The sequence below is a fragment of the Plasmodium coatneyi genome, chromosome 5, assembly GCF_001680005.1.
Source record: "Plasmodium coatneyi strain Hackeri chromosome 5, complete sequence".
NCBI classification, from domain to species: domain Eukaryota; phylum Apicomplexa; class Aconoidasida; order Haemosporida; family Plasmodiidae; genus Plasmodium; species Plasmodium coatneyi.
The window spans coordinates 1,170,602-1,190,203 of record NC_033560.1 but is presented as its reverse complement, the minus strand read 5'-3'; the positions used below and the strand labels follow the sequence as shown (position 1 = coordinate 1,190,203).

Here is a 19,602-nt window from a genome sequence, read left to right as displayed (position 1 = left end):
TATCCACGCGCACATCACACCCCTTCACCTGACCGATCGTATGCGTGCCTCCTTCCACCCATATTAATTTCCCCCCATTTGTGTTATTTTTACTTCCTACGTTAAATACGCGAAATGTATGCACGTCAAAGGGGAATAAAGAGAAGGCGAACAGAAGGAAGATATCAAAAATATCGCCCTCCGTTTAAGTCGCTTTACCGAGCATCCCCCCTCGCGTAACTCGATGTATGTGCGTCCCCACTCATTTTGTTTGTCCCTTCAAAATATTCATTTTTTCCATTTTCAAATTTAAGCGCTTCGCACGTAGAAATGCAACTGCGCGAGTTTTTGCTGAGAAATGTGCTTCTTCCATGTGGCACATTTTATTTTTCGAATTAAAAAGCACCCATTTTTGCATTTACCATGCGTGTTTTGCGCGTACACATTTGACTATGCATTCGTTTATTCGTTTATTTGTTTGTTTGTTTGTTTGTTTTGCTCCTTTTCCCCTTGCGTGCACTCAGATGAGAAGAAGCAAGTGGGAAGGTACACTTCGGGAAAATTTTACTCCACCGTGGGGGAGAAATACATATATGCAGTGTACGGGATGTGAGAATAGGAGTCCCTCAGTAGGGCATACATAAAAGGGTGACGTATCCTGCCTGTCTATGTGTGCACACTGTAGTGCAGTCCCTCTTCCTTTTTTTTTTTTTTTTTTTTTTTTTTTTCGTTTTTCCCCGTGATGTTTTTTTTTTATCACGCAGCAGGGCAGTATGCGTTAACCAAACGGTGAATGAGTAGCCGTGGATAAATTAACCAGAGGAATGTAAACAGGATTGTTTCCTCTGAACAGGGGTAATCCCTACATAGTGTTTTTTTTTTATTTAATAAGTGAAGTTACACGTGTGTGTTTGCACGTAGTTATATTTGACGCAGTTGGTGGGGTAACTGCGAGAGGGGTTTCACCCACCAGGTTTATCTTCCCCGCACCACCGCGTTGGTCCCTTTGCAGCACCATTTCACCACTTGCTTGCACGATGGAGAATGGGCTGTACTGGAAGCTGAAGAGCGAGTGCCTGCCGCTGGACGTGAGCAAGCACCTGGAGGAGAACGACCTGGAGGGGCTGCTGAGCTACGAGGGGCTGATCCAGGAGATAAAGGCAGAGAACTACGAGTTAGTAAACTTCCTATCGAAGGAGGAAAATTTGAAAAAAATAATAAGGTACATCACAGAGGAGTCAGAAGATAAGAGTAACTACGACAAGTCGTACAAGTTTCCTTACAAGTGCCACCAAATAATAAATGCAGAAAATAAGCTGATCACAGATTCGCTTGTCTACAATGACAAGCTAATGAAGCTGTTTTGGAGTTTTGTCCTCAGGAAAAGTCAACTAAATGAAGTCTTATCAGGTTACTTTAGCAGATGTGCCATAACGATTTATAATAAAAATACAACAGAAGTGGTAAATTTTCTGAAGAGGAAAAAGGAACTCTATTTGAAAGGATTCCTTTATCACTTCTACTCAAGAAATATAACAGAACTTTTTAAGGTTCTACTCTTTGTTAAACTGCCCTACCTCTGTATATTCGACAACAAGGATATTATTTACTTCATTCTGAGCAATTTGAATGGGAACTTTTCCAACGAAACGTTTATCATTTGCGACCGGGAGGATAATATCACTTGTCTAATTAGAGATATCTTTGTTAGAAAAACGGAGATTTATTATTTTAATTATTTTTTAATAGACTTATCTTCCCAGTTATCTTTTTCTTACTTGATAAAATGCGTTTTTTCTGATTGTCCGTATACCATTTCTGCTGCCATTACGATCATATCAGACCTGCTGCATTATACTGTCCTGGGCAAATCCTACAACACTATTGACTTTTATGAATGCCTCGACTTGTACACTAAAGAACAGGACCAGAAGAACAAGCAACTCAAACAAATGGAGGAGTGCAAATATACTAGGAAGAAGAAAAAAAAAAGGAAATCCAATAAGGTCATTGATGAGGAGGCCGTTTATAATTCGTCCAAGGCTCATGCCAGTTGCGTTAACCAGGTGCGAGAGTCGGATGAAATACTCATGGGCGGTTCTTGCAATGTGTATGATCAGTATGGGTTGGGTGGACCCTCTGTGGGTATTCCCTCCGGGTTTGCAACTTTGCCCACGAATTATTCACACGAGGAGACGCCACCCGATGGAGATAACATCGCGGAGGAGGAGGAAAAGAGAGAAATTGAAAAGAGCGAGCTGGAAAGGGAGAAGGAAGGTAAACTGTCAAGCAGGGGCACAGGAAAGGTGGTCACAAATGTGAGCGCAAACTTTTACCCGGTTAATCAGCCAAACCATGTGAACAAAAAGATCAAGGAAGAAATGCAGACAGGTGGAGCAACCCAGCAGGGAGAAACAGACCCAGAGAAGAAGCATAACACGTTGCATGGTGTGACGGAGGAGTTCCAACCAGAGGGAGACCCTCCCTTCAGTATGCAGTTTGAATTACACGCAACGGAGCAGCACCCACATGGGGAGGATCCCCATGAACGGGAAAACAACATCATGGGTGACGGAGTAGACATCCCCAATGGCAGCGGTGGAAGCCTCTCGTGGGGACAATTAGGAGTGAACGAAAATGACAAGGGGGACACGCAGAACGAACAAAGTGGTGAAAATATGCAAAATGGTGAAGACGCACAAACCGGCGAATCTCTCCTCGCGCAGCAGCACGCAGTTTCGTATTACTACTCATCATGTGGGGACGCCAACCAGAGGAACGACCACGCGGAATTGTCCAATGTGGACGCATATAGTACTGAACACCATAGTGAGGATAACAGAAATAACGGAGTAGGAAAGTACGTGAAGGAGGTAAAGAACGATCGGAACAGTGACAACGATAATTGCTTCTCCTACGGGTCAGATGCATCTTCCTCTGATTCGTCGGATGATGAAAATTACGAACATTTAAAAAAAATAAAATTTGAAGAAGTCCTAAATAGAATGAAGAGAATAGCTAGTAACCGAGTGCACGTTAAGGAAGACGGAGAAGGATATATCAGTAGTGGAAGAAACGCATTCAGTCGCTCCCATAGTAATGAAAAAAAAAAATTAAAAGAAGACATATTTGGAATTGACTCACACAACAGTACAGATAAACTCTCCAACGGAACTGCCAATGAAGAAGAAAACTTTCAAATTTTTGAAAGCGAAAAAGAAGGAGATATGAACATCCCCCTGAACAAATGGGTACAGTACCTTGAAAATGGCACCTTCATAGACATATGCTTTTTTAGCTACATAAAGGACATTATCAGATTGTATGTAAAAAATATAAATAAAAATAAAGGAAAAAATATGCTGGGATTTACTACCTTGGAAATTATCCAATTGATAAAGACGCTTATAAAAACTAAGTCGAAAAATATTTTAACAGAAATTATCGATGAAGGTTTTTTTGATATTTCCATTGATATTTTTTTTAAATACAAGTGGAATAATTTGCTACACATTTCTGTGTGTGACTTAATGCAGACCATTATATTTAAGGAAAATGAATACTCCTACCTGCTTTACTACATTTTAGCGTTGACTACCTTTTTGCCAAAATGTCTACGCTACTTTGACGCCGTCAGACGGTGTAGAAATATTAAAAATAAGAAGAGGAAAAAAAAAATTGAAAGTTTAATAGATTGTGGGTATAAAGCACATCTACTTCATATTTGCCAAATTCTGAGTAACAAATCTTTGGAAATAAAGTGGCTCTCCAATTTCCTTGTCACCGTTTCGGGGTGGAATGACATCATCATAGAGGAACTAAACCACTACTCCTTATACTTTAACGATGTAAACTATGGAGATGAGAAACGCGCAGAGGAAACTGACCACGGGGAGGTAATCTCCAATGGGTTGTGTAACCAGGCTGACAATTCTCTGACGCACCATCATTTGAACAATGTTGGGGGATCTGCGGGGGCCAATCGGGAAAACCTCATCAGCGGTGACGCCAGTGGGAACACCAACCAGTGCATGAATAGAAATTACCACTACGATGAGGAGGAAGACGAGGACGACCAGCAGGAAGGATCCAACCGTGCCAATGGTGGCAACCGTGACAGCATCAACGGCGCAACTATGCAGAGTGACCAGCACGAACCCCGAACGAACAACCACGACGGAAACGACAACTGCTTTAACAACTACTCGAACGTCATCGATATCCTTTTCGATGAACATAAAAATGACTACATAAAGTATGAGGATGAGTACCACGAGGGTAGCTCCAACTATGACTTACCTTCCAACTGCAGCTTTGGAAACCACGATCCGCATGCAGAGGATATGAACAGATTGGACGACAACTACAATAAGCAGGGTGAATATAGTCTGGGGAACTACAAGGGAGGTTACGAAGAGCAAGAGGGGCACCACAAAGATGGGCATCCCGAAGGCGATCCTTTTGCCAACCCCACCAACAGCTACCTCTTCGACCGAGGGGATGGAAACCCAAACAGCAACCACGATGACCACGATAACCATGACTTGAAGAGCAACTCGGACCCCTTCGGCGCAAATTGACCATTAACTAACGATGGCATTGGAAGTGCCAAACAGTGGCCAGTTAAGCAACCCTAGTAGGGATAGCTGCCCCATCTAGCAATCGCACACATTTATGTATGCACACCACTGTGGTGTATACGATCAGTTATGCAGGCTGTGGTACATGCCCTTGCTGTGCAGCGCTAAGCGGATGAAGTGTGACGTGTCAACTTGACGAGAAAAGTTTGCATTGTCTCCACCAAAAAAAAAAAAATTTATGACAAGCCAAAGAAACACCCCCCCCATGTTGAAGTAGACAAGTGGGGCCATTTCGCGTGCAGCACATTTGCATGCATTCTGTTTGTTAAGTTTCATTCCACCCCAAATTGGGTCTCCCTGCCCCTTTTTTTTTTAATGTGCTTCACGGGGAAATTGTCTAACAAGTGTAGTTCCCTCGTTTGATCACTGCACTTTATTTTCGCCCCGCTGTATTGCTATAAAAACATATATAACATGTTTTTTTTTTTTGTGCTATTTCATAAAACAAAAAACGAACAGCAGTTCATCCGTGAACGGCAATATATATTCCCCCTTTTTACGTCACGCATGCGGCCCGATGTCGTTTTTTCCCTTTTTTAACGTGCCATTTTTTTGAGCATTTTTACGTGGCGAAATTTGCGCATCTTTCCCCCTAACTGAACACAAAAGCGACAACTTTGTTTAACGCCCTTGTCGAAGTTGTGCACATCTCCAGTGAAGAAAAAAAAAATATATATATATAAATAAACACTGCAATGTGCAACGTGGGCATACAAAAAAAAGACTAACCTTCTTGGAGGCACACAGAGGGGACAGTCCCCCTCATGCAGTGAACATATCCACATGGAGACACGCATTATTAGACCTACACACAGACACATACATACCATTTAGGCATTTCTGATTTCGTTTGTCGACTTGGAAATATCTTCAATGATTATCTGGTTCTTCTGGTTGAAGATACTACTTTCCTTCTTTTCCTGCGCGATTGTTGGGAGAGCGTGTTTTATGTGAGCCGGTTTTACGCGTACGACATGTGAAAAGCGGCTTACCCCCTACGCACCGCCGGTTAGTATAAATGCTTGTCCTTTCCTACCTTCTTGAACGAACTGAAGAGCACGCTGAACTTCTTCTTGTTCTCGTTGAGGATCTCCTTTATCTTATTATGCTCCTCCTGAGGGGACGGAATGGGCAATGAGTAACCGGTGTGGCCACACTCGATGACAGCACACAACGGTCGGAGGAAGAATATCCGCCGCTCAACCGATGAACCGGTCAACCGCTACACCGCTACTGTGTTACACCCCTACCGTTGCGAGCGCACCGCTGGGGGCCGCCCTGTAACGAGAAAAGACCATGTACGAAAAGACATTCCGCTCCGTTTTAATTAAAAGCAAAAACGAGTTGTTAAATGATAAGACCCCATTCTTGTTCGTTCTTGTAATGAAAAACTTGTTGTAACATCCATGCTTTAGAATCCCACATTTAGGCTTCACTTCAAAGTTTAAAATTTCATCCCTCATGTGGCTGTTGCTGTTTAGCTGATCATGCCTAACCACATACGCGTCGAAGTAGGAGTCCCTTGTGTGGTTATAAAAAATGTTAAGCTTTGTCTCTCCACATAAATTATCGTCAACGGTGATGTTTAGGTACTGTCTCGATACGTTCATGCAGTTTAATATTTCTACGCTTATGTTATGCTGGTCGAGGGTGGTGCATCTACGGTGGGGCTCTCCCTCGCAAAATTCCTCGATTACATTGTAGGCTTCTCCCACTGTTTCGGTCCTGCTTACCAAAACGTCAAAGCTGCAGTGGAAGGGCAGAAATGCCAACAGCTCCAAAGTCAGCACGAGGCGCGTGTCCGTGTCCTCCACAATGTGGACATACAGGTAATCATTTAGCAGTCCTTCATTCACATCGAAAAGGAGCGTATTCATTTTTACGTCCATCCCGACTGGTCCACCACCACCTCCACCGTCATCTTCAACGCTGTCCACGCTTTTATTAACATTTTTCACATTTAGTAAAAATATTTTATAGTTATACTTTCCCCTTTGCACATTCCTGTGAAGCGAATTATTTTGTCTCTCCAGTCGGTCAGCATCCTGGGGGGAAGTTGGCCCTGCCCGCATCTTGGCCTTATCTATGTGCACCTCTACGCACGTCTTCCTTTTGCACATACTTTCGATAAATATTTTCCCGTCGTAGTGCACCACATCTTTATTATCCGCTCCAGAGGGGAGAATCCTTTCGGGCGTTATGTCGTTTTCTACGTCGTAGTCATTAGGACACCATAGGGCCTTATCCCCGGGGGGACTAAAGCACGTGTGGTGCTCCTCAAATTCGCTTGTATCAACTTCTTCCAATTTGAGCTCCCCGTCCAGCACGTCCGCTGTGTCCAATTCGCTTGCCTTCAGCGTGAAATGACTTCGTTCGCTGGTTGCAGAGGGACTGCGTGAGGTGTGACTCGATTCAGATTGTTCAGACGGGTGGGCTTCCCCATCGCTTGCATCACACGGGTTACCTTCCGCCTGGCTACCAGGATCATCGACAACCGCATCCCAATAGCATGGTGTGCTTACACCTAGGTCTTCGCACTCTGGGGATGGTTCCTTCTGGCCTAAGTTGGTCTCTCCCCCCGCATTCTTGCTTGGACCCACAGCGGGAATGCACCGCAGCGCATCCTTGATCCTGCCACTCCGCAACAAATTGTTAAACACAAAGTCGTATTCGTAAGTAATCATCCGAGGAACGTCCCCATGAGTAGTTTCACCCCTGCGAAGCGGCTTCATCACTATGAGCACCGTCCTCCTCGAATAAACCTCTCTACAAAAGTAAGTCATCATAATGGTAAAATGCCTCCTCATTTTTATTTTAAAGTTTTCTTTATTCAATATTTTTAGGTAATTCCTTTCGTTGTTTAGTAGAACTCGCTCCTTTTGCAAGGATGTGTTGTACTGTCCATCCATGTCTTTCTCTTCCCTTCCCTGCGCAACATCACCGTTCTTGCATAACTGGTTTATGCCTCCCCCTTTGAACCTACATTTCACCCTCACTTTGCAGTTAAAGGGGTTAAACAGATTTACGTTAAAATTGTACAAACAGCACGAGTTGTAGAAGACCATTTTTTCCTTTATTTTTCTCTTCACTGTGTATGTGCCATGGATCCGGTAGAGGAAGTCCCCGTGCAGGTTGCTCCTAATTATGGCGTAGCATTCTTGGGACATATTCACGGTTGGCCTGTACTTTAGAACAACCCTACTTAGGTCCTTATGGTTTATAATGTGGAAGTTATTTCTATTGCTTAGGTAGATGCATTTCAATTCATGCTTCACCTGATCCGATGCGCAATCATTGCATGTGTTGTCCTTACAAATGGGGGCATCCTTATAAGTGTTTGCACTTCCCATCGGAACCTCTTCCCCCCATTCGTCATCATATGCTTGGTAAGCACAACACGTGTGAATAGCGCCTCGTTGGAAATTTTCTTCTATTAAAGCATTTCCCACCCCGGGGGGAGGTTTCACCCCCTCCACGATTTGATAGTGATAATTTCCAGCAGGGGGATCGCCCATCCCTTCCAACAGATGGACAGATCGCTTGTCCTCCTCATTAAACTGGAAGTGCAAATGGAGGAAGCAGGACTTGGATAAACAGGTGGAGAAATTTCCCACCTCCAACTGGTTCCTCATCCTGGATAGCAACAACAAGATGTAGTAATTGATTCCTTCATTTTTGTTGTAGATAAAAAAGAACCCTATGTTTTGGGGCCTGTACGGAATGTCTACCTGAATGTACTTCTTACAGTAGCTGATCAGATCTTCGAATATTTTTTTCTCATTGGGGGGAAATGGTTTATGCTTCTGCTTCTGCGTAGCGCCTTGGTTGGGGGGCAATTCCGTTGTACCTTCCTCCCTATGGATAGATTCGTCACCCCCGGGGGCGCCACACCAATCGGAGTCGCCATTCTGGGGGAAGTAAAAATTTTGGAGGTCCCTCTGGATGGTAGGATCGTTGTCCCCATCAGGGGTATTTCCCCCGTTTATTACACCCTCATTAAAAAAGTTGGGAATCTTTGGAGCGTACTTAATGCTATACACGTAGATGTCATTTTTGGCCACCTGGACCTGTCTCCTCTCAATATACTCATTCATGTAGGCGAGCAGAAAATAATCCTCATTCTCCTTTCCGTTATTTTTTAAAACAATATCTTTTTTGACTTCCTCTCCTACATTCGTTTCGAAGAATAAAATCTTCAATGGTTTATTCAACTCAACGGTGATGTTTAGTTTATACCAGAAAAAGTAGTTCCCAAAGGGGAAAACGTCCTTCCTTTTTTCTTCTCCACGATTTGAACGAAGCAGCTTGTGAAGCTTAAAGATGATGCACCCCATGTATTCTCCTATGTGTGCACTTGTTACGAAGAACGTGTATGCCTTTCTCTCCTTTGGCAGCATTTCTATTTTCTTTACACCAAACAGGATGGACAAATCTGAGTAAACCTTAAATTCACAATGGGCATTCAAATCGTTGTATATCTCTATCTGTGCTGTTTTTCTCATTCTATTTAGTAGCTTCAAATGGATGGTGTCTTTCGGGTAGGGCTTCATAACATTAGCATGTACGTTTATCTTTATCTGTTCCTCTTCGTTGTTCACGTTATACAGAGTGATGCAGCAGGAGCATGTCAGCGCTATGATGGAGTAACAGCTCACTTCAAAGTTGACAGATTCAACGTCTTTTCCTATTTCTATGTATTCTGGGCAGCTAAATATATTGTAACATAGTATCTTATTATTCTCATCCAATATGTCTGAATACACACGCCTGTACCTTACAACCCCGTTGGTGTAGTTATACACAGGAATGGCTTTCTTCACCATCAGGAATGCACTCGTTTTAAACGTAATGGATAACGATTGGGTACTGTTTCCATCATTTACACTTGCGATAATTTTGTATACTTTGTAGAAAGGGTCGCATATCTCCTTCTGTTCCTTTATGTGTAATTTTCGCATCTGTTCATAGGATAGATGATTCCTACCTTGGGGGACATTCCTCTGGTTTATGACAGCGCAGTTGTATTCGAACACTCCATTAGTTTGCTCTGCTATCCGGAGAGTGCAAATACAATTGACCTCCTTCTTCACCAGTTCGTACAGCTGTTCTATGTCTACTCCTTCAGAAGATGCCATTTTCTCCATGTACTTATCGCAATCAAGTGGGCCAAACGTTGCGCAGCCTTTTTCGATCGTTACTTTCTCTTCATTATCACACATGAGAACAAAATTGTCCCTCCCCTTATGTATATCCCCTAGGTAACCTCTTAAGTAAGACAGAAAGTGCCTTTCCTCCAGATGGTTCAAATTACAAAGGATGAATTTTACACACTTGAGGAACTCCCTATTTACAGGACAAACTTTTAAATCGTAAGAGAAGCTAAAAATTTTGGAGTTCATCTTTATGACCTCTTCCTCCTTTACGTTATTTATGTTAAAGGAGCAGTTGACTTTGCATGCCGACACGACGTAGTTGGTCTTTTTGTCATTCACATTGAAGAGAAGGAAGCAGAAATAACTCCCTTCTGCAAAGGGGCAAAATTGCACTTGTATTTTTTTTCTCTCATTTTGGAGACAACTAAATCGGCTTTTGTCGACTAGGTGGAAACAGCTAAAGTGAGTTGGTGTGCCGCTCAAGTGGTTCCTCAAATTGGCATTAACAAGGGCACACACAGCGCATTGGTTGTGCCCACCCAGATGGTCACCGCCCCATCTATTCACTACGTCTGTTTCGAAATTGTCCTTTTTTTTCTCCTCCTTCAAATCCTTCACGTACAAGTGGTACAGGTTCGAATTCACCTCGACCTCCTTCCCCGTATTATTGAACAAATCCAATTCTATACACTTACTTTCGTACACTTTTCCCCTCAAATTAAAGCACTTTATTTCGCTATCATTTAGCATAATATTTAGCTGAGATGAATTGGCTGTGCGCATTTTGTTAACCTCGCTCCTCGTTCCTCCATTGTTTACATTAGCGTTTACGTTATTTCCTTCATTTTGTTTCCCCCTTATGTTCGCTCCTGGGGGCGTCAATTCGACCTTCCCCTTTTCGCCATGTTCTAACAGCTTGATGCAGATGTATTTCTCGCTGTCCTTTTCGTCCTGCAGGTGATTGCTACGGAATGGGTGGGAGGGGAATGCAAATAGAGGTACCACGTTTATGTGTGTGCTACGTCGAATTAGGTAGATGAGCGGTCCAGCAAAGTGGACACAAAAACTGGAGGCGCTTTTTAGCAGCTAGCTAAAATGAATTTTTTTTTTTTTTTTTTGGCTAGCTAAAACCGCAAAACAGCTAGTTACGCGGAAAAAAAAAAAAATTTACCTTTCCGCCCGAAGCACCAAGATGGAGTAATCTTCCCCTGGGCTGACCTGACTCTCGTCGTCAGTCCGCGCGTCCACTTTGTCTGCCCCATCGGAGGGACACTGGCACTCTTCCGAGGAGCAGGAAGAAACGGAGTAACTGCCCTCAAAGTGTGGTTCTTCTCCGTCACACATATCCCCTTTGTGTCTTTTCTTCTTAAAATGTGAAAGCTTAATGCTAGTATGGTAGCTATACTTCAGCACCTTTTCGTCATACCCCTTGTCTATTTTCAATTTTATTTGTTCCGACTTGAGGGGGTCAATGGCTATGTAATTCCTATCTATTTGGTACTTATTGCATCCAATGAGAAATACCTCATATTTGCATATGTGGCTATTTAAGTTGTACACAGTTATGACCCGTTCGTCCGCCATGGTTTGGTCGTCTGCGCAATTTGTTTTTTCGTTCTCCCCATCGGTTGGTGCGTTGGTCTTGTTTTGGGGGGGTAGTGGACCCTTGGTTGGTTGCTTCCCCATGGTTGGCTGCTTCCCCTTGGTTTGTTGCTGCGCCTTACCCATTGGCTGACTTTTGCCTCCCTTCCGGCTGTTCACCACTTCATCATTTATCAAGCTCAAATCAACCTTGTACGCGGGAAAGTCGTCCAGCACCAAGTAGTAGCTGGGCAAATATCTCGGCAGGATAAAATACAGGGACGCCAAGAACAGATATATATGCATGTAGTTAAACTGCACGATCACCTGTCTACTTATTAAGCTACTCAACTTCATTTCTCTGAGCATTACAAGTAGAATGTCAACGTTTTGGCTGTAGTCCCTTTTTGATTTACACTTCACTTTTATTTTTTTTTTAAAGAATAGATAATAGGGGACGTGAGAAATGATGGTGTACAGGATCATCACTAGGTCCTTCAATTCGTCAATGTTTTTTGCTTTTTTCTTCTTTTCGACCGATTTTTTCTTTCTTTTTATTTCGACCTGGAAGTTGCTTTTGCTAAACTTCGGGTTTTTCTGCATCTGACTTGGGGATAGCTCCCCCGAAGCGCTAACATGGTGAGAGTCACTTGGGACGCAACTGGGGGTTCCCTTTTTGCGCGCTTCCTCCTGCTTGCCCCCCTTGAGCGTCTCATTAGGATTTCCCTTCGTATAGGACAACTCATCGTCGCTTCTTCCATGGTGTTCTTTAAACACGTACCACGTATCCTCCACCTTCGCGTGGTACACATTGTTGTAGTGAAAATAGAGCCACTCGAAGAGGATGCATTCTGCGCTTTTGAAGTGGACAATTCCGTTTGGCGCGTCTTTCGCGACCTCCTTGGTGGATTCTTTCTTAACAGGTGTTTTCTTTTCCCCTCCTTTTGGAATATCCTCCCCCCTGATGGTTGTATTCCCTTTGGCAATCTCCAGTTCGTTTTTCCCCTGCACAGTTTGTTGCTCCCCATTTGGTAGCTCTTCTACCCCCCCGGAGCAGCAAAAGCTGCTAATTTTTTTGACAATTTTTTTCAAGTCGATAAAATTATTTTCGTAAAAATTGAAGTAGTTTATTTCGCAGCAGGGTTTATCCTTGGTTGTCTTTTTCTTCACATAACTGTGCGCATATTTTTCGCTTCTCTGGGGGGTGCTCTTATCCCTACCAACCAAATTAGGAGTGTTAACAGATGGTCCTGCCACATTTAGTGCAGCAGTACGACCCCTATTAACGTGCAGTTTTGTTAAAGTGCTGACTTCCTTTCTCCTGGATCTACTCTTTTTACCATTTAAAAATGAGACATGCTTGTTCAGCTCCATGTCTTGTGTATCCAAAATTACAAGGTAGCTAATTTTGCACATTTTTATATTTTCGTTCAGCTTGTTTTCTATGCTGTAGAGTTTAACCCCACGGAGGTTGATCAACGAGGTTACGTTGATCCCGCCAAACATTCTCCTGTTTAGTATCTCCAGGAAGATGGTGATCCAGGAGTAACTGAATAGCCTTACGTGCGTTTTAAAAATTTGCTCAAAGTAGAATACCTTTTTATTTCCATTTAGGAGAAATGATTCCAAGTGTTGAATGGACAGGTGCCCTGTGTTATCGGCATAGTCATTCTTGTCCTCCTCCTCAACGTGGAAGTAGTCGGGCACTTTGTCCAAAACGTGGGGAAGGTACAAATCCGCTGGTAACAAATTTTCGTAAATGATGTGGTCCACGGGGATGCATTCCTGTCGAAGTGGGGTGGTGATATAAGTGGTCATGCAAAGGAGTGAACCATGGGGAGAAGGAGCGGACTAATGGCACATCGAACGAAGAAGCATCAAATACGCCTACCTCCTCTTTAAAGCACTTCCAAAGGGCCTCCACCTTTTTCGTAAACATTTCATCCAACAGGTCTTGTCGCTCCATGTCCTTCACCACAACAGTTCGATGCTTCTTCAGTTCGACAATAACGTTTTGCAAAATTCTGTTTGGATAGATGGAAGAAAATAGGTCGAGTAGCAGATCCACAAAGAAGAGAAATAAATCGTTTGTGCTTTCAATCACCTGGGGGAAGTAACTTTTGCGTAACAAAACCTTTTGGACAAACACGAAAAGGTAATCTCCAATGATATCTCTCAGTGGGTACACCCCCTCCTCTTCCCTATTGTAGTACACGTTTCTGATTTTACTAATTTTACTACATTTTATTCCCTTGTATATATTATTTCCGTTAGTATTTTCCCTTTTTATTTCCTCCACGTTTTTGCAAAAAAAGGAGAAAAGTTCGTTCTGTTTGTCATATTGCATGTCTGTTGTGTTCATATGCTGGTGTAGATTTCTATCTATGGTTATGTCTTCGGTGTGGTTTCCTCCAGGGGGGAGGCCATACGCCATATGGTGCAGCGGTTCATCCTTCGGATGGCAGATCTCCTCGATGGACGAACTGATGGCCGCCTTCTCCAATAGGAAGTCGACCCCCTCGTCGATGCTCACGAACAGCGGAATGGTATACTGGTGATGGTCCATCACGCTAAAGACAATATGAGACTTGAACTTCAAACACCTGGACGCTTTGCACTTCAACATCATGCGTAGCTTCTTCACCTGTTGGTTTATTTCATTTCCATCAATGAAGTCGAGGGAGATGGAAAAACATTCTGCGTGCAGGTTCTTGAAATGGTAATCTACCCTGACGTAGTTGTACCCATGGCTATATATGTGAAAGGGGAAGGAACAATAATCGTTCAGCTTGTTGTGAATTATGTTTATGTAGGTTACATCGAACTGAAGCTTGGGGGTATCGCAATGTATGAGCATGTAGAGGGAGAAATGGATCTCATGTTCTGTTTCTTCCTTTTGGGTTGGTGCCGCGTCGCTCTGATTGTTTCTGTGATTGCCGTCGTCAGTCCTTGCATTGTGATCACTGAAGAGGGAGGAGGAGATGTCTAGCACGTCCACATACCTTCCGCACACTTTGAAGCCGCTTAACTTTATGTCCACCGTTGTTTCTTCGTTTGGTTGTAGAATGCCTCGATCCCTGCTCGGGTGCACTTGGTATTGGCGCTCCTGGGTCGGTTCATCCGTTTCGCACGATTTGGCTGCTCCAACCGTTTTGATGCTGTCCACTCTCTTCGACTTCGCCGATACCCCCTCCCGTTCAGCAAATTCTGCCATCCCCCTGTGTGCGTGTCGAACCATGTGAACTTCCCTGCGCTTTTCCTCATCCAAGCGGAGTGCCCACTGCACAGGTTGACTGAACACATTTCTGATTGTAAGTCTTTTCGTCTTCTCTCTCGAGAAGTATGATATGTACGCTTCGTCAGCTTGTTGTGGGAGTAAATCCATGAATTGTAGAAAAGGGGGAAATACATCCAAGTGTCCTTCCTCAATGTCTACTTTTATTAACTCTTCCGATGTTTCGTATGCAACTCTATTACGGTTGAGCAGACTCTGGAAAGTAATTTCTTTCCTCATCGTCTTGGTGGAGTAACATTGAATGCACAACGAGAGGAAGCACTTGGATGGCACCACAACTCTGTACATTTTTTTTGCTTCTCTTCTATCCTTAAGAAGAATTTGCCCTTTATTTTGGTAGATCGTTGCAACCCAATTGTGGAGCTTCAGAAAATTGTTGTAATGGTACTTGGCACATTCGTCTGTCAGGAGATCATCGTATTCTTCGTTGTAAGTCCTCTCCGTTGTTACTGCATCTTCTCTTTTACTTGCATCCTTGTACTCTTTGCTGATACTGTCGGAGAAGGTTCTTTCCTTTTTGTCTCCCATTTGGATGTTTAGGAAGTCCACAGATGAGGTGTCTAAGAGGATGGTTTCATCACATGGTCCTCTGTTCAATATTTTCACTTCATAGCATTTTAGCTCTCCTCTTCTTTGCCGGATGTGCAGCCCGTCACAGATGAGGACGTTGGAGGGGGTGCCCTACGGTTAGCGGGGAGGATAGTGGATTTGGCAAAGTAACTAAATGGAACCTTTGCAGTGAAGAATTGGGAAATCATTTTCGCTCCATCACATGCAAGCAGATCTGTACTTTTGCACATCTGCGAAGTTGCACTGAGCTCACCTTGGCACTCAGGGGGAGAATCAACTGAGGTGCCCCCCTAACGGTAAGTACAATTTTGTCCTTTATTTTTTTGCCTTCCTTTAAATTGAGCAGCACCAAGATTTTGACTTTCTCATTCTTCCTCACGTAGTTATACTTGGAAAGTAAACTCACACAATCCGGTTTGTAGCTGCATCGGAACACCACCAGGGAGTCTCCTGTAGGGGGAGGTAGGCACCAGCGATGGGGAGATCCATCAGGAAAACAAAACGGTTTATTAGGTGTGACGAAAGGAAGCTCCTCCTTCCGTAACGAGGATGCATCTCCCCTCCTACATTTATGAAGGAGCAATTTCGAGTAGACACTTCACGCGTGGTTGCAGTTTGCACGGGAAGAGAAGACATGCAAACACAGATTAACCAATTCCAGGGGGACACCTACCCGTGTTGATTAGGAAAAACTCCCTCACATAATTTTTGCTTAGGAGGACGTTTTCAAAGTTGAGCTCGACGGGGGTGACTCTGTAGGAGCACTTGTTGGGGATCCATTTGCATTTTACGCTGCGGTGTGGGAAGCAAAGTGGTTGAAGTTTCGAAGTGACGTATATCTGGCAGGTAGATAATTTGTTATGTAGTTAATATCCCACACGTAAACACACCTTTTGTAGAGCCTGCTCCCGTCCAAGTACAGTCGAATGGTCTCGGTCACGCTGGTGGCACTTTCCGTGGCGACAAAATTGACGGAGACTATTTTGTGAGAATTGGGCGGTACCTAAAGTGGGAATGAAAATCAAGGGTCGACATGTGACTACGGGGTGTAGTTGAGAGGGGGTAGATGAAAACGGTCCCCAAAGATGCACCTCTACGATGTGACCCCTGAGCATGCTTACCGAAATCTCCGGGTCCAACGCAACGCGGGCTCGGTTGCAGACCATCCCCACGCGCAGAGGGACGTTGAACGGGTTGTACAAAAGCAGGTGGCGCTCACAACCCATATCGACGTCCTCATCGAAGAAGCGAAAGTAGAGAACGCTCTGGTTGACAAGCACGTTTAGGAAGACAAGGGTCGCCCCGAGGGTGACCTCCCTCTCATGCGAGTCATTAATTGTGAGGGAAATTTTCTCTTCAAACATTTTGAGGAGGAAAAAGTCGTTGTGTGAGTCGGCACATGAACCTGTGAGTGCATCTCCCTCCGCAAATGAAGTAGAAACTCCAGTTTGACTTCTAACATTACCATCGTTAAAACAAGTATGGTCGTAGCTTTTACCATCCTGATGAGGTTCCTCCACTATGGTAACCCGCCTTATGTTAAGCTTTACATTTCTCATTTTGTGAGAATCCCTTCCGACTAGTAAAAGGTTGTTGTCCCCGTCAGTCGTGACGTTGTCACTATGACTGAGGGCCAACTTTACGTTGCACTGCTTGTTCCGGTTAAAGACAACAAACTTTCTCGTGTAATCTATTCCGAGGAAGACATACCCAAATTGGATGATCCTTACGAATTGCACTTTCTTCAGTTCTTCTTCGTCTAGCATGTCAAACTGCATCAAGTAGGGTTGTTCCTCTCCTTCTGCGTGTGCAGTTTCGCTATTTTTTATTTTCAAATTTTGTGTCTTCATTTGGATGTATTTCTTCCTCTCTCTTTCGTAGACTCCCTTCTGTATGCATGTGCTGGAGATTCGCTCCACTGGGGGATCATTCACGTATATAAATTTGTCCTTTACAATTTTGGAGAGTCTATCTGTGCCCTTCATCTGATCACTTTTCTCAGGGGAGCCTAAACTTTGGGTCCCACTCTGGATTGATTGCTCCCCCTTTTTTCTCTCCTCATACATGAGCTTCAAAACATCGTTGTACCTTTTTTTATTTTTCTTTAAAAAGTTGATGAATCTCTCGTTGTACTTATATTTGTCTAGCTTTCCATCCAGTTGGTAAAAGTTCCTGTCCACTTTTTCCAGTTCTAGGTTTGCGAGTATCTGTTCGTATACTTCATCGTGGCTCTGTTTGGAATTACCATGTGTGGGGGTGTTCCTTTTAAATGAGTCCCCTTTCGGGTTAAGCAGAATGGAGGACGATCCTTTCCGTAATGCATTCGTAGAAGTGATATTCCCCCTTACCAGAAGGACAATGAAATACAAATTGTTGCAAAAATAGAGGTACATGTATTCGTCCATCATTTTGACGCTATCACACTGAAGTTTTAACGATAGGACTGCCTTCCCCTGGGGGGAGATTACCCCCTCCTTTTTGCTCAGCGTCAAGTAGGGGATCTTCGAAAGGGTATAATTAACCGTCAGGAATTTATTTCTGTTTTTTAACTCGAGGATGAGCGTTTTTCCCTCGTTGGGGGCTATGCTGTCATAGTTCAGAAGGTAGGTGCTGGGCAGGACGCAGGGGAAGGTCAAGCAGAATGCCACACACAGCTTAACCTCCTCGTCGAACGTGTGGTCGTTCTCATGGGTTGAAAGGTGCACCTGTTGTGTTGCACTATGCACATGCTTGGTTGCGTGATAAACTTGGTTGTTTTCCTGGCGAGACCGTCCCACCCGCAGTGATAACTCCACCACGACAGGGAAGTTGAGCAGGTAAGCCGTGTCCCTACTAAGTCTGTGCAAAAGACCGGCGTCACATTTAGAATGAATCTCAAATGTGACTTCCTGATAGGATAGTTTTTCCACTGGGTATCCTCCCTCCCTGCAGAAAGTGACTCCTATGTGTTCCTCCCCCTTTAGCCTCTTCTTCGTCATGGCGAACAGTTTTTCCTTTTCCTTTTTTTCCCCTTCGCTTAAGTGTTCTTCCTCCTGAAGGTACACATCTGCGGTGTGAGGGTGGTGGAAAGTGTGCCAAATGGGGGAAATTGACGTGGAAAAATACGTTTCATTACACATCATTAGCATGATGTTGTGTGCATGCGTGTAGGCGTCAGTCCTCTAACGGTGCACACTGGCGTAGTGCTTACCGTGGCATATCTGACAAAGGTCCACCCCTTTCTCTACCGCGTACGATTGGAGGTCCTCCTTGGAATAGAACACATTGATGGCATTAACTTGGGGAATGCAAACTATACCGTAGTTGTTTTCATTCTTTATTTTCCCCTGGTACTTTTTCCTGCTCCCATAGTACAAGCAGTGAAGATTCAGAAGATTCGTTTTTTCATTGTTGAAAAGGAAGGACGTATGGCTGTTTGTGAAAATGGCCAGGATAGTGATGTTTCTTTGCTTCTCTACGAAGTAGCTATGTTGTTGCGAAATGACTTTATACTCTTTTTGCATTTTCCCCTCCGCTTTGCTGCTGACGGTGATATTGATCGTTTTGCTTTCTCCGACGTTTAGGTCGAGGGAAGGCTGGTCAAGCTGAATCAGCATGTCTTCAGGGTGGCATTTGCGGTCGCGGCGTTTGATTGAGTTTTTCCTGCTCTGCGAACACTCCATCGGTTCATCATCTGCACGTGCGTCTGCACATTTGTCTGCACTTCCCCCTGGCGAATCATCCAGGGAGAGGGCAAACGTGCCCCTCCTCGTGCCCACATTCTTCACCCTCAGCGCGAATTGGTACGTCCGATTGGCGTTGCAGACCCCAAAGTTTATAACATCATCATAGGCAAACACAGGTATGCTCTTCTTTATATAAATCGGAATGCTCACAGTTGTATATTCGCTCTGCACAGTAACGTACGAAGTGGACTCCACGCTATTAACTACATGCAGGATGTTGTCTTTGTTTGCAAGTTTGCCCGTTTTAAAATTCACGTCCGCGAAGGAAAACTCAATGAAAATTTGTTCACTCGTCCCAGGAGCCAACTTGCTCTTTTTTATTCCCTTAATTTTAAGATACTTGGAATCCGGTTCGCATATTTTGATGTTCTGCGTTTTTGTACAAATATTTTTTATTTTCAAACGCTTCCTTTTTATTACATTTTTTTCTCTCTCAAGGAAGGTTTCCACGCTGTCTGCACACTCGTAGTGGAACTCAAGAAATTTGGGCTCCACGTCCACCAAGTCGAACTTGTTTTGCGCTTCCCCCGGCATCGTTACGTGGGGGTGGCGGGGAGTGCTATTAGACAGCACAGGGGGGGAGCTCATCGAATGGTTAACACAATTAACGGTTTCACAAAACTTATATCCGTAGCGACATCACCGAGCCGACGCGCGGG

At 43.9% G+C, this 19,602-nt stretch overlaps 2 protein-coding genes across 2 annotated transcripts; one reads left to right on the top strand and one right to left on the bottom strand.

Annotated features, from left to right (window-relative positions):
- Positions 1–1,016: 1,016 nt before the first annotated feature.
- Positions 1,017–4,559, top strand: PCOAH_00012180 (Uncharacterized protein; the record flags this gene model as incomplete). The annotated part of the gene is made up of 1 exon (XM_020058027.1): positions 1,017–4,559. The coding sequence occupies one exon, from the start codon at positions 1,017–1,019 to the stop codon at positions 4,557–4,559; it is 3,543 nt and encodes a 1,180-aa protein (XP_019913440.1).
- Positions 4,560–5,449: 890 nt separating this feature from the next.
- On the bottom strand, positions 5,450–19,477 carry PCOAH_00012170 (Uncharacterized protein; the record flags this gene model as incomplete). Its single annotated transcript, XM_020058026.1, has 10 exons — positions 5,450–5,539; positions 5,656–5,733; positions 5,870–10,736; positions 10,944–13,138; positions 13,245–15,329; positions 15,472–15,668; positions 15,871–16,010; positions 16,052–16,221; positions 16,340–18,264; positions 18,409–19,477. 10 exons carry the CDS (start codon positions 19,475–19,477, stop codon positions 5,450–5,452), a joined length of 12,816 nt encoding a protein of 4,271 aa, XP_019913602.1.
- Positions 19,478–19,602: the final 125 nt, after the last annotated feature.